The sequence below is a fragment of the Aptenodytes forsteri genome, unplaced genomic scaffold, assembly GCF_000699145.1.
Source record: "Aptenodytes forsteri isolate BGI_AS27 unplaced genomic scaffold, ASM69914v1 Scaffold55, whole genome shotgun sequence".
NCBI lineage: Eukaryota > Metazoa > Chordata > Aves > Sphenisciformes > Spheniscidae > Aptenodytes > Aptenodytes forsteri.
This window is the reverse complement of record NW_008796063.1, coordinates 11,611,299-11,623,967: the sequence shown is the minus strand read 5'-3', so window position 1 is coordinate 11,623,967 and position 12,669 is coordinate 11,611,299. Positions and strand designations below refer to the sequence as shown.

Genomic DNA, 12,669 nt, shown 5'->3' with positions numbered 1-12,669 from the left:
AGGACCGGTGCTGGCCGCCGGCTCCCGCCGAGAGCCTGCAATAACTCACGCTGGCCAGGAGCAACTCTTTCCGCTTTTATTGTCAATGAAGAAATAATCAAATCTATATTACAATCTTAAAAACAGTAGAAAATGTGAGTAAAAATGCAACGGAGGCTTTTTCTCTTTAATGTGGAGACCATTATTACAGGGTGGTGAACAATGGGCTTGTGTTATTTGATTTGAGAACTAGCTGTGGCATAAAAATCGTACCTGGCTACTCAAGAAAACACCTCTTCCCAGATGGATCAGCCTGACATCTTGGCAGTAAAATTAAATACTAGAGACACGAAGGGGTCGGGGTCCCAACCCAGGGCAAGGCCTAATGCTCAGTTCTACCATTTACAAAGGGACCAGCCTCCCAGCGTCGCCACCCTGGCCAGGCTGGCTCCTGCCCGTGACAAGCTGAACCATTGAGTCCCATCACTGGCCAAGGGCTGTGCTGCATCTGCACCGCTGCCCCGCGGGGCTGCCGTGGCCTGGAGGCCCAGCTTCGCCCCAGCGAAGGGGGATGGCCCCCCAGAGGATGCTCCCCAGCTGGGGGGACGCAGGCAGAGGAGGGCACCCTGCGGTGCGGAAGGCACTGGCACCGGAACGGCTTCCTCTGCATTTCCAATCGTATACGGCAGATCTGAGGGGACATCTGGGGCATCCGTGGGCCAGACCCGTCCCGAGAGCTGCCAGCCGGGGTCCTTGCGGGTGGGAGAACCGGCCGATGGGCAGCGGCAGGCAGTGGTCGGTGCGGAGAGGAGCTGCAGCAGTTACTTCATAGTGGTGTTAGTCACCCAGCAGGCCGACGGAGGGGAGGTGTTTTTGGTCTTTCAGTGTGCAGGACTAGTGTGGCGCTCTCACTAGCACGTCCAGACCTGCGGAGGAGAGACAACAGGAACCCGTGGCGGTGACTGTTCTGAGCAGCTCTGTGGGCTTCTCTTCATCCTCTCGTGGAGCTTCCCTTTGGGCTTCCAGCGTCCACAACACCCTCCGCCAAGAGTTAAACCTCCCACCCGTTGAGAACCACCCCCTTGTTTGTTTGAAGGCGGCTCCTAACTCAGTTAATGCCCTAGTTCTACTACTGGAAGAGAACGAACCACCAAGGAGAAACCTGAGGAAACCAACCTTTACAGTGCTGTCCACGGCGCCGGAGAATAGGCGGCCCCTGGAGACTGCAAGGGCAGTGACGCTACCCTGGTGTCGCAGCAGCGTCTGAGTACAGATCATGTTGTCCATGCTCCACACCTACGGGCACACAGGAGGCGTGAGCCAAGAGAGCGGCACGGGCTCTGACACATCCCGAGCACCGGGAGGGACAGGGGATGCTGAGGGCCACAGGGTTCGAGCCAGGTGACACAAAATATGAGGCCACGTGGCACGCAGGGATGAGGATCCCCCGTCCTCCCTTCCCCTCAGGGCTGTCCGTTTTTAAAAGCAGTGCCAAATGCACAGACGCAGCTGCACGTCCCTGGACACGTACCCTGAGAGACCGGTCATACGATGCACTGAAGACTTTGGTTTGATCCGGTGTGGAGATGACAGCGAGGGCGTAGACCGTACCCACGTGCCCAGTCAGCGTGCGGACTTGTTCCTTTGTCTCTATATCCCAGACCTACGGGGGAGAGCAGGGCTCGGAGGTTGCACTGGGCTGCAGGCCACCGACTTCTCCTCCGAGAGGTGCGTCCACCTCCACGCACACCTCCAGGGTGGGTGCTGTGCACCCATGCTCTGGGTGTGCCATAAAGGGGACCGGCAGAGCCAGGTCCCCGTCTCCTTGCCCCTCTCCCCCAGCCCCAGGCCAACCAGTGCGTCAAACCCCGCAGCCCTTACATGGATGAGGTTCTCGTAGGTGCCACACACAATGTGGTGGTTTGTCACAGCGATGGAGTAGACGCTGCCTCCTGATGTCTGCAGCACATGGACACACTCCAAGTTGCGGATGTCCCAGATCTGAAAGAGACGCCGGAGCAAAGGCAGGATGAGAGCCATGCAGGGACCCCTCTCCAGGAGGGAGCTCCCTTGAAGCTCTTCTCCAGCCACGCGTGGAGTCAGCCTGGCTCCACGTGTGCCCAAATCACATCTTTAAGGACAAATCTGTCCGGCTGGGAATGTTCAGTACTGATGAGCAAAGTCCTGCTATCTTACTTAGCTGCCCAGCTTTGAACATCCAGGCTGAAAAAGTTGTGGAGGTTGCACACCTTGTGTGTGTGACTATGCACACACATGTGCACACACAACCCAGTCATGATAGCACTAAAAACCGATGCAGACAAATTAACAGGGATTTATTAACACTGAGGAGGGAAACTTCAAATTCTCTTGTGTCACCCAGATGCTGAGAGGTGAACTATTCATCAAAGCCTGAGCCAACACAGATGAGGGCAGTTCGGAAACCACATGCAGATTTATGGTAACTCTGCAGCCAGACAGTGACCTTCTCCTCTTATCAGCAGGACTGTCAGCGCAGATAACGCTGCGGCAGCTGCGGAGGCAGCGTGAGGCGCCATAGCTGTGAGGCCGCGTTTTATCTTAGCGAGCATCCCCCAGCAGCTGCTCTCCCAAGGACCAGCCAGAGCCCAGCCTTTTGTGCCTGCAAAGATGCAATCAGCGCAGTAAAATCTAGTGTGTCAGCAACGCTACAGCAGTGCTCTCGCATCCTAGCAGCTACCTTTTGTCCTGCTCCACCAACCCATGCTGCAGAATACAGATACGTAGAGGCACGGGGAGAGCCGATGGCTTACGGTTGCCACGAGTCTCAGGGTCCCACCTTGATTGTTTGGTAAGATCCGCTGTAGAGATAGTTTTGAGAAGCCACCAGCGCTCGCACCCAGTGATTGAGACCTGTCAGCTCCTTCTTCAGTTTGAGCTCGGTACCTACAATATCCCAGACCTGCGGAAAGCACAAACACACACACACGGAGAGTCTCAGTGGGACTGGGCAGTGACGGGGCAGAACAGGTCAGCCTCTAGCTCGGGGGCCAGGCGCTGCCCACCCCTGCCCAGCCAGCCAGCACAAGGCCCTACCAGACTTGTAGGGGAACCTCGCGCTGGCTCTCCTGCCCCATGGGAATCGCCTGAACCCACTGACTTGCAGATAAAACACACAATAACTATGCTGAATAGGCATGTTCCCTGAGGGCCTGGGAGAGCTCGCTTGGAGCCTGCATTATCACTGGCAGAGACCCTTCCCTAGCAGAGCCGTGGGCTTGAAAAACCTAAACCAAATCTACAGTAAAGAACTGCTCTGGACTTCCACTCCCAGCCTGTCCCCACAAAGCTCCATTCCCACAGCTCCTGGGAAACCCTGGCCGAAGCCCCCAGCACGCAGGGATCGACGGATCTCACCCCGCCGCTCCAAGCAGCACTACTGGCCTGCTCGGCTCATCTGGCAGAAAGTGGCTGGGGACGACAAAAACAAAAGGCCCCAAGTTCTCCTTCTGCTTAGTGCTGTCTCACTGCTCCTCCAGCCCCGAGCGCTCTCTAGATAGCTGAACCACTCCAGGCCCCAGATAAAGAAAAGAGCATGCGCCCTCTTACAGATGGATGGTCCCATAAGCCGTCTCACCAGGAGCTGGAAACAGAACCATGGGAATCCAGCCAAGGCTTTAAAGGGCAACTTGCAAAGCTGTTCCCTGATTTCTGCATGCTTTAGGTAAAGAATGCAGATTCAAGATCCTTTGGAGGGGCTTTCAAAACAGGCAGCCTGAATCCCCAGCCAATTTTGGAACCCAGACACAATTCACAATGGTCTGAGTAGGTCTGTTGGGGGCCCAAGGACACACACTCAGGAACTGCCAAGATACTCCTCCCGCAGCCTCAGGTTTACAGAGTTAGAAGAAACAAAAGTTGTTTTTTCAGCCAGGTCCCAGAGCATCTTTGACTTCAGCACAGAGCATGGGCTAAACCTCTGCAGTGCTGGCTGCTCTGTGTAGCTGTGCTTCTCTGTGGCTCAGGAGAGCGTAGTAACAAGGTCACCTACAGACCAAAATGCCACTTTCTTCCTGCTTGGACACTGCTGCCTGACAGTTTGTACCATCAGTCCCCAACCAGACCAAGAGAAGCCACCCCAGAGCTCTACCTTGATGGCTTTGAGAGAGCCGCTGAACAGCATGTTGTGCGAGGAGACCAAAGTGCAAACAGGATTGTCATGTGCTCGGATCGTGTTCACCTTCTGCAGGTTTTGAATATCCCAGACCTGCAAAGGAGAAGAGCAGCGCCCGTCAGGGGCAGGGGCAGGCCCCTTGTGCTGAAGCCCTTCCTCTTTGCCTCTGAAGGAAGGCAATCGCACGCAGGCAAAACCACAGGCAGGACCGGGCACTTGTACGAGCCGCTGTCCTGGCTTGATCAGGACTGGCCACGCAGCCCCAGCTCAAGAGCACCAGCCTCCTGCTCCCCACGCAGGAGCTGGGAGTGGGAAATCCAGCCTGCAGGAAACACCCCAAATCCAACCCACAAGTAACTTGGCTGAAGGCAGTGGATAAAGCACACACGGGTTATCAGTCTTACACCACTGGCAGCTGAAGAGCCTTATAGAAAAAAGGATGCAGGTCCCTGCTCTACAATAGCCTGGGGCTGGCCTGTAGATCTCCCATCCCAACCGCAAAGCGGAGCAGGGGTCCTGGGTACTCACAATAATGGTGCAGTCAGCAGAGCCGCTGTACAGCTTGTTCCTGTAATGTCACCAGAAAACAAAAGGAGGTCAGCGAGGGAGAGCAACGAGTGCAGGGTCCCAACTCATTCCCAGGCACCGTGCTGGGCGAGGAGCTGCAGTCCCACAGCCTCACTGGGCCAAGACTAAACACACCAACCCCGGGAGCGGAGCCCAGGTCTCGTGAGGAGGCCAGCCTGGATTGGCCCTTTGAGCAGGAGGCCAGGCACCCCACTGGTGACCAGGGAAGGAAGCCAGGACAGCAGGGGAGGCCAAAGAGATACATGCTTTGTCGATTTTTAAAGAGCAAAGAGGCAAGATGTGCCTCTCATACACGATCTTGGCACGTGCAGGACTGAGGACGGGAATGGTAAGGGCATGCTCAGGAGCCCCAGTGCTCTCCTGCAGGGGCAGGTGTCCCTCTCCACTCACCCCTGGATGCAGAGAGCCAGTACAATTCCATCGTGACCCTCCAAGGTCTTTTGGCACTTGTATGTGGTACAGGTATCCCACACCTAACAGGAAACACAAGTCAGCAGCGGGTCACACGCCGGCAGACAGAGCAGCTGGGGACCCGGGCAGGATGTGAGCAAAGCCACAAAAGCACCGAAACGAGGAAACAGACTGTCACCTGGACACCTGCCTTCCGGGCTCCCAGGCAGAGATAAGCCTGTCTAGGAAAGGAAATTTACTGCAAAGGGTCAGGTTGAAGTTAATGAGACACTGGACAGCAGCACGCATCAGCCCTCTCCAGCGCTGCCTTTCACAGCCCGGGCCAACTCAACACACTGAACCAGAGAAGCAGCTCTCGGGCTCCTGCTTTAGCAATTCACACCCCGTCCTAGGGCTCCAATGACACAGCACAGGCTCCTCTGCCACTGCAAAGGTTTTCCCCACTGAGCACACACCGCTCTCTCAAGAGAGGGAACACGGGAATGTGGTGCCCAGAGCAGCCAGGACAGGGGAGAAAGCTGTTTTCTTTCAATAAAGTACAGCAATGTCCATTTTCTTCCATGCGGCTCTTGCTATCACTCAAAGAAACTAAACCAAAGCTCTGCTCCTGGCAGGGCTAGTCGCGGCAGCCCGCGTGGCTCCCCAGCCCAGCCAGCAGCCACCAGCAGCCACCACGGTGACATTGGGAACTGTTGTTTAGGTTGCACTGGAGCAGTGCTGTCAGTTTGAGTTACTGAAAACAGGACAAAGAAAAACAAACATGCCATAAAATGGAAAAAGGACACATTTGATCAGGGGAAAATGTTTTTTTCTAAGATGATTTTTTATAACAAGGGAAAATAAAATCAGAAGCCAAAATAGGCTTGGATGCCCTAAACACCATATAAAGCACAACCAGGAGCAGCAGGAATGAGATTCTAATCAGGGCTTTGCAAAAACCACTAATTGTCTCTCCATTTCACTATCACGTAACATTTCCTCGCAGAGAATTTTGCCCAACTGTAACTGCAAAGAATCATTTAAGATTCTTTGGGAGAAACTTTGGGAAGTGACATCCCCCCACCCCACAAACTGCAACCCAGCTTCTGTCCCACCTGAAGCACATTTACAAATGCAGAAGATACACAGAAGAAGCAAGCTCTTACCTTAATGGTTTTGTCTGAAGAGCCACTGAAGAGCAGGTCTCCTATGGAGTAAACGCACAAACACCAGACAGGGCCCTGGTGTCCCACAAAGGTCCCCTTGCACTTGAAGATCTGTTGAGGATCATAGGCTACAGAAACAAGAGGGCAGGTGAGAGGTGGGAGAATGGTGCTGCGCCATGTCACGGTGAGTTTGGAGGAGACAGAGCTCCCTGCACTGGCCCGGCAGGTCCTCCTTGCACTTCACGTTGTTCCAGGCCAGAAGGAACCGTGAGACCCTCCCAGTCTGGCTGGAGGGTCTCATGTCCCACCCTTACAGCTCATTGACTTATCATTGCTTTGAGCCCCAGGACTCGTTTCCCTAATGCAACTCCCGGGCTGGACCTAGGGAGGCCAGAGATGCAGAGTCCACTTGACATCTCCCCCAGCAGCTAATTACCCTGCAGCACTGTGAGTTCCCCTTCAGCCAGTGCTTCTGGCAAACTCTCCCACCAGTATTTTCTTCCTGCAGCAGTGGTGATCCTGTGAACAAATCACTGCTGCACCCAGAGACAACTGTGACCATGCCTAAAAGGGCTCACTGGGCCATCAACCCAAACCCAGCCCGAGAGGATGAAAACCACATGCATACTCACATCCAAGGATGCCCATGTTGAGCCGAGCATTAATGTGGGAGAGTTCATCCTGAAAAACAGAACAAGCTGCATAAGCTGCACAGCCATCAAGACCAGCCTGCCCTTCTGGGCATGGCTCCAAGACTGTCCCCCTCCACTGCTAAAACCACTCTTGCCTTTGGACAGCTCTTGACTCCCTGTGAAGGCCCTCCCTCAGCAGCTGACTCATTCTCTGATCGGGGGTCTCCTGCTCTAGGACTGCACACGTCCCTCCCTCTGTCACCTCCCTCCAGAGACCACGGGGCTCTGACAGCATCTCAGAACTCACTAAACTCCTCAGTATTCAGGCAGGCACAGAAATACCTTTCAGAATATACTGTCCTTGCTCTGCCATTCACCAGATTGCTAAAAATAACCAAATCGCTTATGGGGACTGCTTGCTCAGCTGGGATCTTGAAGCCCACCTTGCTGGAGAAGAATGGGAAGGTCTCTTTGCAGTCTTCTCCACGGCCCGGTCCCTACTGCATCCAGGAGGACCCTCTTCATCAGTATGCTTAGGTAAACCAGGGTGAGCTCCTCCTAATCAGTACATCCAGTGGGATGCAGTCTGCCTGAACTAGGGAGGAATGTCTACCTAACATCAGTGCTTGAATAATGTCCAAAATCATGAGACAGCTCTCACTCCCAGCTTGTTAGCAGGGATCTGCTTATCTTCCTGCTTTCTCTGCAGGCAGGGAGAAGGGCATACTGTCCCTGGCTAGTATAAAAGGTACAGGAGTGCCCAGGCTTTGGAGCAGAGGGCTCTCTCCTTGCTGCAGGGGTCCCTTCCTCTGGTAACACATTTCAAGAGCAGCAACAGGCTGAGAAAAGACAGCAGGAACAGGTAAAACAGCAGCTCAGAGGCAGTGACCAGAATGTGCTCACTGAGTTGCCCTTAACTCAGCCTAGAGGAAACCTTCACCCAGACCCCAGCTGCAGTAAAAGCAAACCGAACCTGGGGTAAGCAGAGTCAGCAAGCAGGAGGGAACCTGAAAGACTCCCCCCACTGCAGGAGAAGCCTAACTAGTAGCAGAGCCAGCAGCTAACTGCATGCAATCCCTTTTCAGCCCCAGGGCCCGGCCCCCTCCTCACGTTCAGCATGGAGGCGTCCCTGCGGAACTCCATCAAGTCCTCGCTCAGCTTGCTCTGGTTCTCGTCCAGCACATCTACGAGAGATGGACAGGCCCATAGTCACTGCAGAGTCAGTGACGGCATCCAGGGGAACAGGCAGAGGACACCCGCTGCCACCTAACCTCTGAACACGGAGGGAGGAGAACCCACTGCTGTTATCAGCAGGGAAAAGCAGGAGGGTGTCTGCTACTCAAATGCAAATTGTACTTGGATGCTGAAGACCCAACAAATTTCAGAGGCAAGACAGGGCTGGGCACAGCAAAGGTGTCCGGGAACCATGCTCGCTCCAGGATGGCTGCATTGTTGGCTATTTGACTCACTGATTTTTATGGGGGCCTGTGCCCATGGACTGCACAGGAAAAAGTCACAGGAGAAAGGGGGTAGCTGCCTGCAGACATTTCTAGGACTTGCCATGTGATCGGTGACTGCAGGATTAGGTCCCATGATGGCAGCAGAGGAGTTGATGGGACCCCTATTTGTTCCTCTGCAAGGAATACCTGAACCTCCTGAAACCTGCTCAGCACCAGTTTTAAACATGGAATGAATCCTGTAATGCACCATCCTAACAAAGAGCTGCCCTGTCCCTACAGCTCTGACCACAGAGCTTGTCCGGTGCAGACTCACCAAACTTGAGCTCCAGGTTCTTCTCCAGCTGGTCGATTTTCTCTGAGAGCTTCCCCAGCATGGAGCGCAGGAAGGCAATTTCCTGGTCCTTCTGGGCCATTGCCACCTGCATCTCATGGAAGCGATCATCTGTCTGCTGCAGGAACTCCTTCAGACCCTCGAACTTGCACGTCTCCAAGTGGGTCTCATAAGTGTCTTGATTTCCTATGAATGTACACCTACAAGGGGAAGGCAGATGCTGGCTGGAGCAGGGGTCACACTGGAGACCTCCTTGCTCAGCTGGTTCCTGAGAGGGAGGTCTGAGGCCTGTGTGGGTCCCCAGCTGTTCTGCTCCTCCTACCAGGAGCAATGGTACTGTGGTTCACCATCCTGCTGGGTGCAGGCAACTGCAGGGCAACATAGAGGCCAAGCAGCTGCCATTCTTCTGGCCAGGGCATTGGCCCCAAACTGAACTGTCTGTCTGTCTGTCTGTCTAGGTAGTTGCAAGGAAAAGCACATCTTGGGCAAGAGATAGAATGTGGTGTCAGTTCATGTGCTCACCAGGAGCCCGATCTAAGAGCCATCAAAACTAATGGAAAAAAGTGCAGCTGACCTCAGCAGGTGCTGACTTGGGCCTGCAGCGTGGCAAGGAGTCAGGGCTGCTCTGTCAGGACTTGCCTTGCTCTGCTTCTGCCAAGACATCTCTTCCTGCAACAGTAACCTTAGCTGTGCATCCTGCAGGGAACCCCCAGCCCAGGCTGCACTCCTGTTCAGGTGACAATCAACCCTCCGAGGCTCATCAGCACTTCCCTTGCCCTGGGACTGGTTTGAAAGACACTGCTACGGTGCTTGCATTACTCTTGTACTCATCCTCCTCCCTGCGTGGCTCTGGCCACATCCACTGCTCTGACTCTCCTCCAGCTGGTTCTTCTGCCTACGCACCTCAGCCTCCTCCTCGGCTGCAAGCAGGGCTTACAGCTGTGCAGCGTGACCCGCCCGTTCTCAACAGGAGGCTCGGGGGCTGCCTTCTGCAAGCCCTGCAAGCCTGATCTCAGTCTCAGGCCAGTGCACAGCACCAGGTAGAGCTGCTCAGAGCCCATGGGGCTATCCCAAGGCTGCAGTAGCCAAAAAGCAGCTCAGAAATGAGCTCAGTGCATCCTTCCCACTAAAAAGCACCAGCTCCTTACCCGTATTTGGAGTGGGGACATTTTATGTGCTCGCACTCTTTCAGATGTGCCTCCAGGTTCATTTTCAGGAGAGGTGGGCAGCTGGGGTTATTGGGGCAGCGAACCGGCCTGTAATCACAGCTGCTTTCATGATCTCTGCCCATGGAGAGAAGCAAAAGGAGGGAAAATCAGCAATAAGCAAAAATTAATGGAAACAACACAGATCGTCAGGAAAGGAGCAAACCAGCCCTGTGAGACTGTCAGGTGATCGAAAGCCACCTGCTCTAAGACTGCAATTACAGCTTTAAATTCTCATTTGGCCAGTAAGTTGAACGTAATAGTAGGCCACGTTTATGCAGGGAACATCTCCTTCTGCACTGATCGGCCTGCTCTAAGACTGCAATTACAGCTTTAAATTCTCATTTGGCCAGTAAGTTGAGCGTAATAGTAGGCCACGTTTATGCAGGGAACATCTCCTTCTGCAGCTGATCGGCTGAGCCTTCAGGCAGCTAACCCCCCCAGCCAATGGCCAGGTGATAGGGAAGACAGTGAATGCATTTAGGATGGAGAGGGAGACAGATTTCAGATTCCTAGGATATAACTAGGATAACTCCTTTTACAAAAAGAATCCCGAGGTCTCTGCTTGACCATAGCCACAGTGTTTCACCCCAGATGTGAGGTGGCTGTTTTCACAGTGTATCCCCTGTCCCGATGCTGAGACACTCAGGTAAGCTGGGAGCAGAGAACAGCATCCTTTCCCCGAGATCAGCCCATCTGCCATCATCCTAAGACTGAGACATAGTGGAAAGAACTGTCCCCTCAAGTCACCCTGCCCATTCCCACACCCCTGCACGCCCCAGCAGGGCACTGCTGGTGGGAGCTGCACTGTCCCCAGGAGCTGCAGGGCAGCTCAGATACGACAGCAGATTGCTGGTGGTGGAGCCCTTTCCCTGGAGAGGCTGCACGCTGGTAACAAGCCACTTACTTCCTGGCACTCAGTTTAATTGTAAACGGACATCCACGGGGGTCCACCTCGAAGGCAGCGGGCTTGCTGCTGGCTGCAGGCCGGCAGCCATACTTGCAGTGAATGAAGAGCTCCCCGATCTGCTCAGCCACCGCAATGTTGTTAACCACTACAGTCAGTTTGGCATTGTCCACGGGGCACTTCTCTGCCAGGTGGGGAAGCAAAAGAGAGAGACAGTCAGCAAGGGCTGAGACACTGCAGGAGATTTTAATTTTTTGCCTTCTCTGGCCAAGATGGCCAACTCCCAGACGGGTGGCAATGGAACGAGCCATGAATATTCACACAAGGTCTGCAAGCCACTATCTCTGGTTTGTCTTGGGGCTTGGTAAAAAGTTACAGTTTATGTTAATCCATGCTAAATTGAGCTAGCTGCCAATGAAAGAAGGCCACACTAATTCAGACTACCTTGTGCTTGCTGAAGTGTGAGAGTATTCACAGGCAGTGACCACAAATCGGCAGATGCCCCATACATAACCCATTCCCCCACCCAGGCCTGGGGCTCAGCTCCTCTGCTGCCAGTGGGGCACTGCAGGCCAGGGATGCTGCAGTGAAGCAGAGACACGAGCTTTGAGGGCAGGAGCAAAACCGAGCAACTCGAGATTGCACCTGCAAAGCCTTTTGCTACAAATCTGTTGGTTGGGATAGATATAGCACAACATGGTGACAGAGGGTTAGCATGCAAAGCAGAGGGACCCCTCACATGTGGAAGATGAACATCTTAAGGCAGAAAGAGCTGCTGTTTTGCTGGACTCCCCAGGGAGCCTCCTCAGGGCTTGCTGTTCTGGTAATACGAATGGCTTGGCTTTGTGCGAACAACGGCTTTCCAAGAGGGGCACAGGCTCGTGCCAAATAAAGTCCGTTTTGTAGCGCAGAGTCCAAACCAAGCGGGAGCTGGTTAGGCCAGGCCAGCAGCCAGACACTTGGGCTCCACCGGGTTTCTGGAAGAGCTGGGTGAGCTAAAGCAGCTCTGTGTGCCGCTGCGCACGGGCTCAGTCAGCGGCCAGAGAGCTGGCACGAACGGGATGGGGGAGGAGAGGTTTGGTGGGTCTCTGCCAAACACGGCCCCCCTGTTCCTTAGACAGGCAGCCACAGAAAGCTTTCTGTCTGAAATCAATGGGTCAGCTCTAGGCGAGACATGTATTATCCTGGGATTATCCATTGCATATTCCAGGATTTGAGAACATCCTGTGCCCAAGAGCTGGGCCTAGCCCTCTAGTGCCCATGCTACAGCGCGTACCATCAGAGCTCCGAGCTGCACAGCCACCCGTGCCCCAGCCCCTCACTGCTGCAGTGGCAGCCTGTGACTGACAGCTTGTTTTAAGCCCTTCAGACATCTTTCTGTGGGTTTCTTTTTAAGTGAAAGCAAACAAACCAGAAAATAACAGCGTTTTGGCTGCATCACAGAAGAACTGTACTCACCAGATGTTAAGGCACATCTTCTACAAAATGTGTGCTGTGGAGACAAAGAGGAACAGCAGTGTCAGCGTAAACAATATCGGACAAATTATTCCCTGTGGCTAACGATGGGAAAGGTGGGAGATACCAAAGCCTGTGGCACAGGGGCCTCAGCAGCTGTTCTGCCTGCTTTATAGCTCAGCACGCTCTTGAGTCTGCACCACAGGGCAAAAACCAGCTGCTTGCTCAGGCAGCTAAGAGTGCAACACAGGTCCTGTTCTTGAGAAATATTAAGCGCATGGTTTGAAGCTTTGAGGGTTCTGCCCTGTTCAAGATCAGGCCATGATCACTGTGCAAGCCAAAGCCACAGACGTGTTCTGCCACACTCTCATACTCCTACCCTCCAAGTCTGCATGCGGTTTTC

At 54.0% G+C, this 12,669-nt stretch overlaps 2 protein-coding genes across 6 annotated transcripts in view; one reads left to right on the top strand and one right to left on the bottom strand.

The window, feature by feature from the left end:
* The window catches only part of CASKIN1 (CASK interacting protein 1), a 24,354-nt gene extending 23,898 nt beyond the window's left edge, over positions 1–456 (top strand). The window contains exon 18 of the mRNA XM_019473961.1: positions 390–456. Coding sequence (XP_019329506.1) covers positions 390–456 — 67 coding nt within the window. The remainder of the gene's footprint in view (positions 1–389) is intronic.
* The window catches only part of TRAF7 (TNF receptor associated factor 7), a 48,049-nt gene continuing 35,442 nt past the window's right edge, over positions 63–12,669 (bottom strand). For all 5 annotated transcript variants that reach the window (XM_009286491.2, XM_009286492.2, XM_009286494.2 and 2 more), the window contains 15 exons: positions 12,270–12,303; positions 10,812–10,995; positions 9,848–9,982; positions 8,682–8,899; positions 8,019–8,092; positions 6,909–6,957; positions 6,277–6,404; positions 5,111–5,193; positions 4,661–4,700; positions 4,109–4,225; positions 2,798–2,920; positions 1,861–1,980; positions 1,511–1,642; positions 1,156–1,275; positions 63–905 (listed from right to left, as the gene is read on the bottom strand). In XM_009286491.2, the coding sequence (XP_009284766.1) occupies positions 891–905; positions 1,156–1,275; positions 1,511–1,642; positions 1,861–1,980; positions 2,798–2,920; positions 4,109–4,225; positions 4,661–4,700; positions 5,111–5,193; positions 6,277–6,404; positions 6,909–6,957; positions 8,019–8,092; positions 8,682–8,899; positions 9,848–9,982; positions 10,812–10,995; positions 12,270–12,303 (1,572 nt within the window). In that variant the 3' untranslated portion in view covers positions 63–890. The remainder of the gene's footprint in view (positions 906–1,155; positions 1,276–1,510; positions 1,643–1,860; positions 1,981–2,797; positions 2,921–4,108; positions 4,226–4,660; positions 4,701–5,110; positions 5,194–6,276; positions 6,405–6,908; positions 6,958–8,018; positions 8,093–8,681; positions 8,900–9,847; positions 9,983–10,811; positions 10,996–12,269; positions 12,304–12,669) is intronic.